Here is a 14904-nt window from a genome sequence, read left to right on the forward strand (position 1 = left end):
GTCGGGACGCGTGGAACTGCTTTAGGCCCTTTTTTAGTTGGGACACAAAACTTTTTAATTCAGCCAGCGTGGCTGGAGTAGCGGAGCGGTAGAGGCAGGCTAAGCACTTGCGTTGAAGAGAGGAGAGCAAAGCAAAGGAGTTCTGACAGAGTGGAGAGGGAAGCATATTGTTGCAAGGCAACTTTGAAAACGAACACCTCTCTCACTGTCCCTTTTAAGCCCACTTCCTTTCCCCGCAAGGCGCTTAGCCGTGTCCCCGATACGGGAGACAGAAAGAAGCGTCTTCTCTTTCCTCTTTTCTTATTTTAATAAATAGCCACCTATATATACTAATGTGGGAAGAAGAAAGGTCGGGTAGCTTGCTTAGAACGCGCAACTCGTATCTAGGAAAACTTGGGAGAGTGGTATGCGCACATAGGTCAAAGTATCGCATTATGGCACTGCCGGACTTGCGCAGCCCTGTCGACTTCGATAATTCGCTATTCCTTCTCTGTTACAGCTGTTTTTTTACTTCCACACACGTGCATAGGGCATGCTGAGCCAAGTGCGAAATGAGCGAGAACAGGTCCTAAACATGAAACGAATCGCGAATTATCACAGTCAGTGGGGTAGCGCAAGCGCATGCACTGTAAAGATACGACACCGATTCAGACAAGACGCAGACAATGGCATACAGGCAATGGCCGACAATCTTGGCAAATGGTCTGATCACTCCAGACCAGTGAGTGGGCGACGCCAACGATAGTGTAACAAATCAGCGATCGAAAACTGAGGGGAGACTAGTCAGCTGACCGGTCTTGCGAAAGATCGGTTGCAGTGTCAAAACACGGGCCAAGTCTAGCGATGCGAGGTGCTCAGAGTAGCATAATGAAAAAGGACGGAGGGGGTGCGTAACAAAACATAGTCGGGTAGAGCAACAACAAGAGGGTCATGGAGGCAAGGTCGGCGTTTTAACAATAAGAATCTATGGGCATCACGTCTATGGCTTATAGGTGGTCGAAAGTGGTTTCTCAGGAAGTTGCCAGAGCGCTGACTTCATTCGCTGTAACCGATAGGCAGTGGTCAGAGATGTTCTTTGTAAGTGCAATTTCGTGCCATTGAAGCAATGCATATTTCCACGGTCACGCCGGTATCGTTCGTTTTATGCAAAAGTTCGTTTTAAGTAGGGTCGTTATATGTTGAGTCGACTGTATCTTTCTTTTGCTTTAGCTCACAGTAATCATCACTGATGCGACTTTGATGTTCTGATATGTATTGGCCTCTATATTGAACTCTTAATGTTTCTCCCTGTCTGTGTAGCAGTACTGCTGTTAAAATCTGTAAAAGGGCCAACCTGTACAGATGGCGAGGAGTGCCAGACTAAGGTTAGACTTTCAAGTGGAGTGCACCAGTAGTGATGATATGTGTCTTGCTGACAAACGTGCACAGTGTTATCATGTGAAATGTAAAGAAAATGATCTGAAAATGTGCTGCGTGTAAAGCACATCACTTGCAAGGTAAGCTGCTATTTGATCGTTCTCCTGAGGGGCCATTTTATAAGCGTTCTGTCACAGAACTAAGGCATTGACGGAACGAAATGTCATGAGAGGCTGAGAGGGAGCAAACAGCCTATAAGTAAGCTGAGGGAATTCAGAAATGTTTTCAGTGCATGAAGAAATATTGAGTTATTACAATTGAACATCATGATTGGCAGGAATTTCGTTCAAAGCTTGAAATTAAAGAACGTGATGACTTTTGCAATTTTTTTGTATTAATGTCTTCAACAGATGCTAGGTGGTGTCGCAAACTGATGAGTCGTTCAGGCATTGGGGGCTAATTGCGATTTTTGCGAACTATCAGTGTGGCATTGGGGTACGGTAAGTCGGACACAAAGCCAGCTAATTCAACTCTACGGCCCCAGCGCTTATGTTTCAATGCAATTCAAGTCATTTGGAGACTGTCTTGTATCCGTTCTGTCGACAGAACGAGGCCTCCGCCCGTTCTGTGCCCGTGCTGTCGCAAAATGATTGACAGCACCGCCATTTCCAACTGATATTCTTACGTATTGACTAGGGTGTACTAGAGTGTGGGAGTGGGTTTACACAGGGCTCCGCGCTGAGGCATTTTTTTTTTTCTGAAAATTCAGGTGGGTGCCACCGTCCGCTTCACCTGAAGGTTACCATAGTTACCGCTGATGTTTCCATAGTTGTGATCATGCGCGGCAGCTGGCGACGGCAGCACAATAATATTCGCGTCTCAAGTGTATCCTACATCATTTGTGCGGCGCCATAGATGGCGTCGCACCACGTCTCGCGAATAATTCAACAAAAGCGAGTCACTACGTTAATTTCGCCAAATGCCCTGCTCATAGCTAGTAGCAGCAGGGCTAGCTCCATTGGGTTCTATTCTTTTTTTCACCAACAAGGTTGAAAGTAGCTAACAAAAACAACTGGTAAAAAAACGCTGCAAAAACAGTGGTGTGTCGAGTAGACGACAGCTTGGCCCGGCTCAAATCTCTCGCAGTCCTACGGGTGCTGCCGGCCGCAGCTCCACCGACCCAACATAGAATCAGCCGGAGCTTCAGGTAAAGGCGACTACAACACCATCACAAATTTTCCGCCCTTTTTGCTTCACCCGCATCGCTTGCCGCCCACTCCAGTGGATCCATTCTTCCATTCTAGTATACTCTATCTCGATTGTGACTTGGGCCTCAACCAATCTGATGCAGCTCCTTCTCGCCCTTTTACAACATTTCGTACTGTGACATAACACTTACAAAATATCCCGCCTCATCTCGCATGCAGCTGCAGTAGCTGAATTCGTGCGGGTTTGTATCACATTCATACAGTTACTCCGAGATCATTGTTCCTCTGGCAGATACAGTAGAGTAGTGGACTTCAATAAGCTGTAAGCAACGCTCATGATTCTAAGTAATTTGTGAGATTTGTGGAACCAAGTTTTTAGTCGCTTATAGTAGTTTTTGTACCGCACCAAGCATCACTGCACTGATAATTGTTGTAAGAGTCATTGCTAAATGTGTCGCTTACTTTATGCAGACACTGGGCGTAGGCATTGCTGGTGAGAACTTGACATTCCGCTTGCGGGTCGCTGTGCTGGCCAACATCCTGCGGCAGCACATAGGCTGGTTTGATGACGAGTCCCACTCTTCAGCCACGTTGGCCTCTCGACTAGCGACTGATGTTCCTGTTGTTAAAACTGTGAGTATAGCTTAATTCCTTAATTATTATGAAAATAAAAGGCTTTTTCACATAGTGACACTGACCTTCTTGGACGATTCAAAAAGGAATATCTGTCGTAGGTCGTGTCTTTCTTTAGAAGTTCGTCAAGGAGTTTGTAGTTGTTTTATTTGCATATTCAGTCTGATGAGAGATGGCAAATTTTATGTCGCGTGATACCACTGTTCATTTAGTTCTGTGTATCGGGAATCACCCTACTGATTCTAGTAAAGTGCAATATAGTTTGCCATTCACTTCGAAGAATAATTTCTATGCTCTTTCTGTAGAGAAGTGCGCCTCTAATAACTGGCAAACGACGAAATTTTCCACGCATATCAGCCACACATAAAATAGTGTGCCAGATCATTTCAGTGGTTCTAAAGACAGTCCTACACAATTCTATCAAAATACCAAAACTCTAGAAGCAACCTTGTTTTGTGTGTTCGATCGTAGCCACAGTCGTGACTTTTTTCTAGTTCACAGCAGTGTATAGCTTTACAGCAGTGCAAGCTGATTCACAGCAGTGTAAGCTGTAGTGCAGTGAAACTGCACCCAAAACAATTCAAGTGAAATTGGTCTACACTTATATACTTGTTTGCACTGGTTACAGATGTGGAGATACGATAGGTCTTTTTTTGTTGTTGAGCTGCTGTTTATGTCTTTAGGTAAGCATGCAAATATTTTATTGTGGAATCCCTTCCTGTGCGATTTCTGGCTACTAGTATATTATAGCTTCATTTGGTGTGTTAGGTGCTTGCAGGTTCAACGTTGGTAACCACTGTGCTGTGTCATCATTGAGTTTGCCGCTTTAGTGGCAGACACTGTTGAAGCCTCATGCAATTGCAGGCAGCGGGCTACCGCTTGGCAGTGATGTTCACGGCGTTGGTTACGCTTGGAACGAGCCTGTCGCTAGCTTTTGCCTTTGGCTGGAAGCTGGCCCTCGCCTTGGTGGCTATTGTGCCCATTCTGGCACTGGCTGGTGGACTGCAGCTGCGTGTTGAAAAGGCCTCCCAGCGCCGCGGTGCACACCTGATGATGCACGCTGTTCAAGTGAGTAAAGTGTCCAGCCACATGTGTGTGCTCTAGTGCATGCATGGGTGGAATGCTCAGGGAGTAAAACGTGACAATTCAAAGCCAAGTAAGGCGTATACTTTTGTTTTTGCTATCTTCAGTTTGAGCCTGTCAGTGCAGTTTGTACTCGAACGCTTGCATCACAGCGAACGTTACTTTCAGTGGCCAGGTTCGTAATGGCATGATGCAATTATTTCAAGTCATTGCACATACCACTCATTATACCGAAGGTTTTGATGTCACATTGTCGATCCGTCAGTCCTGTGCAGAGGAGCATTGTTGTGTACTACACAAGGTACTATTGATCGAGTCACCTTGCACTCTCACTAAGCTGAGTAATCTAAAGCTATACCATACAGAAAGCTTATTAGTAAATGTAAAAATACTACTCACATTTATAAGCATTACTTTGTCACTGTACACATGCTTCACAAATTGTGTCAAGCGCAAGATACTATGTGTGTGTCGCTTTCTAACATGTAGCAGTTGACCGCACACGGCATTGGTTATTTAGTGTTGTAGAGAAGCCTCCAAACACTGAACTGGGTCGAACCCTCAAGTGCTTTCTAGTGGGTCTACCCAAAAAGGACGCCGCTCGCGCTGAGAGTCTGTGCTTGGCCGTTACTGTCGCCATTGTGTATGCTCGCTGTGTGCCGGCTAATAAACGCCGTAACAAATTGGTGGACAGTGCTACGATCCCTTTCGATGCCCTTGGAACTACGATCCCGTACCCTGCCATCTACTATGTCCCACGAAGCCTCTCAGCAAACGCCTCCTCCCATGCCACCCCCTTGTCCCGGTGTCCCCAGGATCCGCGATCCACCCATCTTCACGGGCGCCGATGGCACTGACGTGGGGGACTGGCTCGCCATTTACGAGCGCATGAGCGTCACCAACAAATGGGACGAGGAAGGCAAGTTGACAAATTTGGTGTTCTACCTCGTGGCTGTTGCAAGTTTGTGGTACAACAACCACGCGTCCGATTTCGCAACCTGGTCCAATTTTAAAACCGCTATCACCAACGTTTTTGACCGCCCTGCCGTTGGCAAGCTGCAAGCCGAGCAGCGCTTACGCGAACACACTCAGCAGGCTGGTGAATCATTCACCAGTTACATCGAAGATGTCCTGGACTTGTGCAAGAAATCCAACAACAGCATGTCCGAATCAGACAAGATCCGGAACGTCATGAAAGGCATTGACGGTGATGCCTTCACGATGCTGCTTGCCAAAAACCCAGGCACAGTGGCTGAGGTCATCACGCTGTGCCAGAGCTAAGAAGAGCTCCGCCGGCAGCGTTCGATGACCTGTCGCTCTACACCACGAGATGCAGGGCTTGCTAGCTTGGAGGCAAGATGTGATCAGGTGGCGCTGCTGGCAGACCTCAAGTCCTTCATATACGTGAGGAAATCTCGCACCAATTCTCTCTCCTGCCCTTTGCTCACCCACCGGCTGTCCAACAATCGGCCACTACCATTCTTCCACCCATCCGTCGAGCAATTGAGCAGGAAATAGCAGAGGTAATGCCTGCGTACCACCCCCAACAGCCTCCGGCTCCTGCGCCCCTGAGTTACGCCCAAGTGGTCGCTAGGTCGCCTCAAGTCGTTCCACCACCCGCCCCTCTGACCTACGCCGAAGCTGCCGCTCGACCTCCGTCCTTTGCAGCGGGTATGCCCGCTGCGTAAGTTGACGTAACCCTTCAGCCTCAGCTTCAGCCCACCATGCAGCCACCATTCCGTCCATCGGTCCTTGCAACATGGGTGAGACCTACCCCGGTGAACAGGTGGCGCACACCCGACAACCGGCCCATCTGCATTGCCTGCGGTTACGCCGGTCACGTAGCCCGTTGTTGCCATCGCGTACAGACGGCTCCAATTTCTTCGCCTGTTGCTGGCCAGCTCAGCCGTCTCTATCACGAAGAAACGCCGTCTATGCCACCACCGTCTCGCCCAAGTCCATCTCCTCGAAGGTCGCCGTCTCCACGACGTCATTCCTTGTCCCCAATGCGGCCAAGTTCAGCTGCTCACGAGAGGGAAAACTAGTCGTCACAGTCCCCGAGGCAAGGTCTGCGACGCTATCGCATTGTGAAAGCCCTCAGAGCCGCCCATGTAATGTCATTGACGTGCTTGTGGGCGGTGTTCATGCATCTGCTCTTATTGACACTGGAGCTGCAGTATCAATTATGGACGAAAACCTCTACCGCTCGCTTTGAAAAGTGACGATGCCAATTTCTGGGTTGTCCCTTCGTACTGCTAGTTCGCATCGTATCCCCGCAGGGGCGTCTGCGCAAGTAGGCGTTTGGTGTGTAGCGACACCACGGACCCGAGCTAACGGGGGAGTTTTGACTCCCTCCCACGCCTAGCCGTGCGTGGCTTTGCCGTGTCCGAGGAAAAGGGGATCCTGGGGGTTGAGCCGACGCTGGGTGATTGGACCTTTAAGGTCCCCCGGCAGAGGCAACACACCCCTTTGGCCCCGGCTTCACGTAGACGGCACCCCTGGGCTGACCCACCCAGGGGAAATCGGCAGTCGTCTTTTCCTATTTCTCTCTCCCTATACCTATGTCTTTATCGCTCACTTCTTACCTGTCCTGTCGTCTTCTCTTTTCCGTTTACTTCCAAATTTCTTGGTGGCTAGGGTTAACCCTGGGGGACTGACCTCCCTTGGTCAGGACCACAGGGTTATAGTAGCAATGTATGGCTAACGTGTGTATACGTTTCCTTTGTTGGACTCCATGGTGGGTGGCCAGCATAGCTACCGAATGAACATGCTTTTCTATGGAAAAAAGCACCCCCCCTTTCCACAATGATCGGTCCCGTAAAAAAGGTCGCACCGAAGCAAATAGAAACCTTCTGACTAAAGAGAGCGATTACACGAAATTCTTTGTAGTAACGTCATTGACTGAAACTAAGATTCAGGACATATCACCATTCCCGATTGCAAAAGCAATCAAAGAATGCATTGGAAGCAATTACAGTGCAAAAAAAAAAATGAATTCAGGAGATCTCCTCATAGAAGTGAAAAACAAAGAACAAGGTGACAAAATTAGACACCTTGGAAAAATCGGACAACATGAAGTCCGTGTAACAGCTCACCGATCTCTCAATTACACGCGAGGTGTAATATCAGACAATGAACTGCTCAAGTGCACTGATGCAGAAATTGAGGATGCTTTAGCAAATCAAGGTGTACTTGCCGCACGAGCAATCATCATTCGTAGAGATAAGGAGAAAACCCACACAACGAATGTATTACTAACATTCGCAAGCACGACGCTTCCTGCTGCAGTTAAGGTAGCGTACCTTTACCTACGTGTGAGGTCCTACATACCTAATCCTCGCAGATGCTTCCGGTGCCAGAGGTTTGTGCACGGGTCTCATTCATGTCGTGGTAGTTCAACCTGCATGAAATGCGGCCAGAATGAACATGATGATGGCGAGTGCACTAACCCTTTAAACTGTGTAAACTGCAAGGGGCCCCATGCAGCGTACTCACGCTCCTGCCCAGAATGGCAAAAAGAAAAAGACATACTTACACTGAAAACCAAAGAAAACATACCGTATACAGAAGCGCGCAAGCGAGTGGTTCTTGCCCAAAAGGGCACTTACTCTGAAGCGGTGTGAAGGGGGAAGGCACCGCCGACGGTCTCTGTAGGCACACAGGTCGAACCCCAGGACCTAGCGGCCACGGTCCGCCCCGAGACAAGATTGAAAAAAAGGCACCAAGTGCCTTTTTTCAGGGAGGCCCCATAGCCTCCCTGAAACCCCAACACTGGTTGGCTGGCACCAACCAGTGTTGGTGCCAGCCAACCTAATGTCGAGGCAAAAGAGGCCTCAACAACGGTGCCGAGTAGCCAGCCTCCCTTGAGGAGGCCAGCATTCTCGCCGGGCACCAACACTGTTGAGCACCCTGGTGGTGCCGAGTCCATGGACGTGAGTCCATCGGACACTGAAAGCCTGACAGACCCTGCTCCAACCAGCAGGGCGATCAGGCAGCCCATCATTCCTCCCTGCCAGGGAGGAAACGGGAGCCGAAATACAATTTCGGCCCCACAAAAAAAAAGAAGTGACGAAGCACATGGATACTGTCGCTTTTTAGCTTATGCACAATTAACTCAAAATACTAAATTTTATACCTATCATTTCACGTAATGGCATACATCATCCATTGGAACTGCAGAGGCATGACACGAAACTTAAGCGACATTAAGGACATATTTACAAGCTTCTCTCCTGTAGCGTTATGCTTGCAGGAAACGAATCTGGGACCAAAAAACACCAAAATACTAAAAGGTTACACTTTATACGTCGCGACCGCTCGCAAAGCAACCGGCTGTCGGGCGGCGTCGCCATTGTTGTCCAAAGTGGTATCGCGGTAAGAGAAGTTGTAGTTAACAGTTTTATTGAAACGGCTGCAGTCACTATTTTATCACATAAAACTATCACTATTTGTTCCATATACATTCCACCTCATACACATTTTACTGTAAAAGATCTAGAATTGATTGCAGAACAGCTACCTAAACCTTTTTTAATGGCAGGAGATTTCAGTGCGCACAACATACTATGGGGTAGTGTGAAGACAGACAGTAGAGGGCAGGTAATTGAAGATTTTATTCTTACTAACAATGTGTGTCTTTTAAACACTGGATCACCAACATACTGCTCTCCAGGCACAGGAACCATGAGTGCTCTAGCTCACTGTTTGCTGATTTTACATGGGAAACAATAAACAATCCTTACGGTAGTGACCATCTACCGTCTATTGTAAAACTAACATCACCACTTCCGACCATACGCTCTCGACCACAGCGTTGGAAGCTTCACAAAGCTAATTGGCCTTTGTTCACACAGAGAGCTAATATACAGGACGAGTTTTCTGAACACCTAACAATAGATGAAATAAATGACAAGATCACCGATTGCATACTGTCTGCGGCAGAGCAAGCTATTCCCCAGTCTTCAGGACTAGTGGGAACAAAGCTAAAGCGATGGTGGACCAGTGAGTGTGCAAAAGCCAAAAAACTGCAAAATAAAGCATGGTGCAACTTCCGTAGGTACCCCACATATGACAACCTCCTTGCGTTCAAACAAGCTAAAGCAAAATCACGATATATTCGTAGAAATGCAGAAAAATCGTCCTGGCAGAAGTACATATCTACAATCAATAGCACAACCACACCCAAGAAAATGTGGAACCAGGTTAGAAAATTCAGCGGCAACTATTCCTCATACGCGATACCCATACTTACAGACCCAGGCACACAGACATCTCTAGTGGAGCAGGCGAACATTTTAGGCGAACACTTTTACACTATATCCAGTTCCGCTAATTACACGCCATCCTTCCTGGCATACAAACAGACAACCGAAAAACAAAAACTACCCATAACCGGTGGCCTAGATGAGCCGTACAACGTTCCCTTGACACTCCAAGAGTTAAGCACAGTGCTTTCGGCGGGAATTCATTCAGACAGAATTCATTACGCGATGCTCGCGCACCTGTCTCAAGCTGCCGTGCAAGCATTATTAAAGTTTTTTAACATGATTTGGAAAACTGGCGAAATGCCCGCAAAATGGAAAATGGCAACCATAGTACCATTTCTAAAGATTGGAAAACCACCAACTTTACCGGGTAGCTGTAGACCCATAGCACTTACAAGCTGTATGGCAAAAGCATACGAAAGCGTAATAAACAGAAGACTAACATACACCCTTAAAGTAGACAACCTACTAGATGATCATCAGTGTGGGTATAAGAAAGGCCATTCAACGATCGATCATCTTGTTCGTCTCGAACACACAGTGCGTGAGGCCTTCTTGCATAGGCAACACTGCCTAGCAGTGTTTTTTACCTGGAGAAGGCCTACGACACCACGTGGAGGTACGGTATACTGAGAGACCTGGCAAATCTCGGAATACGCGGAAGAATGCTTAATTGCCTCTCCGACTTTCTATCAAACCGAAACTTCCAGGTACGGTTGGGCTCCACATATCGCGGGTTTTTGTCCAAGAAAATGGTGTGCCGCAGGGTTGCGTGTTGAGCACTACACTGTTCGTAGTCAAAATGAATTCAGTTAATGAAGTAATCTCCCCCTCCATCATGCACTCATTATATGTTAACGACCTTCAGATAGCATGTCGAGCCTCAAGCATATCCACATGTGAAAGGCAGCTGTAGCTAACCATCAACAAACTGACCAAATGGGCAGATCAAAACGGCTTTCGCTTTTCTACCCAGAAAACCGTTACCCTACTTTTCTCACAAAAGCGCGGCTTGTATCCGGACCCTGTTCTTAAAATCAACAACAGTGTACTGCCACTCAAGTCAGAACACCAGTTCCTAGGCCTAGTCTTTGACAGAAAACTAAACTTCATTTCCCATATGAATTACACAAGAAAGAAAGCATACAAAGCGCTCAACATCCTGAAAATACTATCGTGGAAACACTGGGGTGCCGACCGAGTCTGCCTTTTACGCATATACTGCTCGATCGTGCACAGCATACTTGACTACGGCAGCGTTATTTACGGTTCAGCCAGAAAATCTTACCTCAAACGTCTTGACCCAATGCATCATCATGGATTGCGTTTGGCGACTGGAGCTTATAGAACCTCACCTGTCCAGAGCTTATATGCTGAGAGCAACGAGCCGTGCCTAGAACAAAGAAGAGCGCTACTTACTGTATCCTATGTTTTAAGAACCAGATCGAAACCAAGCCACATATGTCACACTATTGTCTCTCACATCGGTACCAGAATACAATACAACAACAGACCGCACACGATAAGACCACTTCTCCTGCGCTTTGAAGAAATATGTCTAGACTACAAAGTACCGAATCAGGCACTAAGCGTTGTCCGAATGCCGGAAAGACTGGCTCCATGGTTGGACTTTTCGCACTACACTGACTTTGCCTTAACTCATCTAGGGAAGAAGGAAACTCCACGGGAACAAATTATCCTGGATTTCTTAGCCGTACAAGAAAAATATAACACACACTCTGAATACTACACTGATGGATCAAAAACACAAGAATATACAGGAAGTGCTGTCATATCAAAACACTCAGAAACATGTATAAGACTGCCACCATTCTTATCTATCTTCACAGCAGAAGTATATGCTCTTTTGATTGCTCTCGAAGAAATTTTATCAAGAAATCACAAAAAAGCTGTCATATACACTGACTCACTTAGCGCATTAAAAGCCCTACATTTAAGGTCGGAAAACGAACCGTTTCTCGGGGACATTTTACAGAAGCTAGAAAGAGCTGAGAAAAATGGCAAAACAATCCGGCTTATATGGGTGCCGAGCCATGTTGGTATCCCAGGAAACGAAAAGGCAGACAGGGTAGCAACAAGAGCAGGTCATCAAACAATAGCAGAAATAAGGGCACCATTCAGAGACTGTTTCAACAGTTGTCGGACAGCCTTTAGGGCAAAATGGCAAGAAGAGTGGCAGGCTCAAGTGCATAACAAGCTTCAAATTATCAAGCCTATTTTACAAGAATGGAAGTCTTGCAACCACCAAAAGCGCTTCATCGAAGTAACACTATGCCGCCTGCGTATAGGTCATACTTACCTAACCCACAACTTTTTATTGCGCGGAGAAGATCAGCCAGAATGCGAACATTGCAGGGAACCTCTGACTATCAATCATATTTTAATAACATGCCCAGTCTTTGAAAAAAGCAGACACATTTATTTTAAACAGTTTTACAGAACACAAACACCTCTACACCCAATGTTAATACTATCAGAAAATGCACCTATCCCCATACAGGATATTCTTAGGTTTCTAGACACCACAGGTCTTCTAAACAATCTGTAAACAGAAATCTGTTTTTCACCTCACATTTTAACCCTATTATCATAATCACCCAGTGTCTGGTGCATCATAGCCATTGTTGCTTTTGCACCATAAAACCTAACGTAACTAAGTTCGCATCGTATTCATCCTACAGCGGGGTGCACAGCTTGCGTTGTCGTTCAGGACGTTCTGTATGTCGCCCAATTCATCATCATTCCTGCATGCTCGCATGACATCATCCTGGGATGGGATTTTCTCTCCCGCAACGACGCCGTCATCCATAGTGCCGCCGCCGAAATTGAACTCTCACCCTTGTCGCATTGGACGTCAGAAGACAGTCCCTCGACACTGAGCAAGATTCTCGTGAAAGACGATACCATAGCACCTCCAAGCTCGACGATGGGGGCATCAGTCTACTGCACCGGTCTCCCTGACACAATTGCACTCGTTTCGCCATCCGACCGTGCTTGCAGAAGGAAAGGGTTGCTAGTACCTTTCGCGACCGTGCTAATTACCCAGGGCAACGCCGTTATTTTTGTGACCAACCTATCCCCAAACACTGTTACGTTGGTTCAAGGGGAATGTCTCGGCAGAGTGGAACCAGTCGTTGACGCACAAGTCCTGGACGTGCCCGATGACTCGCGTTGTCCCAATTCGCGTACCATCAGTGCTGTTTCTACTTCTGATCTATCATCTCTTGATGTATTTGGCCCCTACATTGATGACAAACTTACGTCGGTACAGCGTTCCCAGCTTCTGAACCTGTTGCAAGAATACCGCTCTTCTTTCGATGTCGGGCGAAGTTCTCTCGGTCGCGCGTCCACTGTTACGCATCGTATCGACACTGGTGCCCATCCTCCATTAAGGCAACGTCCATACCACGTGTCGCCTGCTGAACGTCGGAAAATTAACGAGCAGGTTGACAATATGCTCCGACGCGACGTTATTCGGCGCTCGGACAGTCCATGGGCGTCTCCTATTCTTGTTGCAAAGAAAGATGGTTTCGTACGATTCTGTGTGGACTACAGACGGCTCAATAAGATCACTCGCAAGGATGTTTACCACCTGCCGCGCATCGATGACGCAATTGACAGCCTTCACGGAGCCGATTTTTTTTCTTCTCTCGATCTGCGCTCGGGCTACTGGCAAGTACCCATGGCTGATGACGCTCGACCGAAGACTGCGTTCATCACACCCGACGGCTTGTATGAATTCAACGTCATGCCATTTGGTCTGTGTAATTCACCTGCGACCTTTGAGCGCATGATGGACACCGTTCTGCGCAACTTAAAATGGCACACGTGCTTGTGTTACCTCGATGACGTTGTTGTCTTCGCTCCAGATTTATCCACGCATCTCCAACGTCTGAAAGAAGTTTTCGCATGTGTGAGCAATGCCAGCTTGCAACTAAATCTGAAGAAGTGCCGCTTTGCAGCATGGCAACTCACCATCCTAGGGTACGTCGTGTCCAAGGATGGCATTCTTCCTGACCCAGCCAAGCTTCGGGCTGTGGCTACATTCCCCAAACCTGCGTCCGTCAAAGAACTGCATAGTTTCGTGGGCCTGTGCTCATACTTTCGACGCTTCATGCGAAACTTTGCCACGATCATATCACCGCTGACGAAGCTCCTTGGAAGAAACGGGCCCCACAATTCGTGGTCGTCCGAGTGCGACGACGCCTTCGCGAAGCTCCGCCATTTGTTGACGTCTCCTCCCATTCTATGCCACTACGACCCTACGGCCCCAACGGAGATGCACACGGACGCCAGCGGTGTAGGCATCGGCGCAGTCCTGGCACAGCGCAAACCCGGATTCCCTGAATATGTCGTGGCATATGCAAGCCGTACGCTCGCAAGAGCCGAGACAAACTACACCGTCACGGAGAAAGAGTGCCTGGCAATCATCTGGGCCCTTACAAAGTTTCGACCTTATTTGTATGGTCGTCCATTCGATGTCGTCACCGACCATCATGCACTATGCTGGCTGTCATCATTGAAGGATCCCTCAGGCCGTCTCGCCCGTTGGGCTCTTCGCTTACAAGACTACGACTACAAGACCACAACGGACGCCAGCATGCCGGCGCCCTCTCGCGCTCCCCTTTGCTTGAAGATGACGTGCTCTGCTTAGTATCCTCGGTTGCTGTTTCTGCCATTGATGTTGACATCATCGCTACCGAACTGCGAAAGGATAATTGGATCGCCCCGCTGATCGACTTGCTCTCTGATCCGTCCGCAACGCCATTCACGCGTGCCTTGCGTCGTCGAGCTCACCATTTCGCCATTCGTGATGGCCTCCTACACCGACGCAATTACGACACCGATGGCTGGCAGTGGTTACTCATGATACCCCGCAGTCTGCGGTCGGAGATATGTGAATCCTTCCATTCTGATCCGCAATGCGCGCACTCTGGGGTATTCAAAACCTACCATCACACTCGACAACGCTACTTCTGGCGTGGGATGTACCGCTACGTGCAGCAGTTCGTTCGCTCCTGCCTCGCTTACCAACGCCGCAAACCGTCAGCACACATGTCGCCAGCCGGTCTGCAACCGTTGCCTTGCCCTGACTGTCCGTTTGGGCGCATAGGTATCGATTTGTATGGACCACTTCCTCCGACGTCGGCTGGTAACCGCTGGGCCATCGTCGCCGTAGATCATTTAACGCGATACGCCGAAACCGCTGCTCTCCCTGCGGCGTCTGCGCGTGATGTTGTGTCCTTCCTACTGCATCGATTCATACTGCGCCACGGTCCACCCCAGGAGCTTCTCAGCGATCGAAGCCGTGTATTCTTGTCAGAAGTCGTCGAAGCCAT

The 14904-nt window shown here is 48.1% G+C and overlaps 1 protein-coding gene across 2 annotated transcripts in view; it reads left to right on the plus strand.

The window, feature by feature from the left end:
• The window catches only part of LOC142761658 (ATP-dependent translocase ABCB1-like), a 155046-nt gene that overhangs the window by 119940 nt on the left and 20202 nt on the right, over window positions 1-14904 (plus strand). For both annotated transcript variants that reach the window (XM_075890036.1, XM_075890037.1), the window contains exons 19-20: window positions 3036-3197; window positions 4062-4265. In XM_075890036.1, the coding sequence (XP_075746151.1) occupies window positions 3036-3197; window positions 4062-4265 (366 nt within the window). The remainder of the gene's footprint in view (window positions 1-3035; window positions 3198-4061; window positions 4266-14904) is intronic.

The sequence above is a fragment of the Rhipicephalus microplus genome, chromosome 3 (genome assembly GCF_043290135.1).
Source record: "Rhipicephalus microplus isolate Deutch F79 chromosome 3, USDA_Rmic, whole genome shotgun sequence".
Lineage (NCBI taxonomy): Eukaryota > Metazoa > Arthropoda > Arachnida > Ixodida > Ixodidae > Rhipicephalus > Rhipicephalus microplus.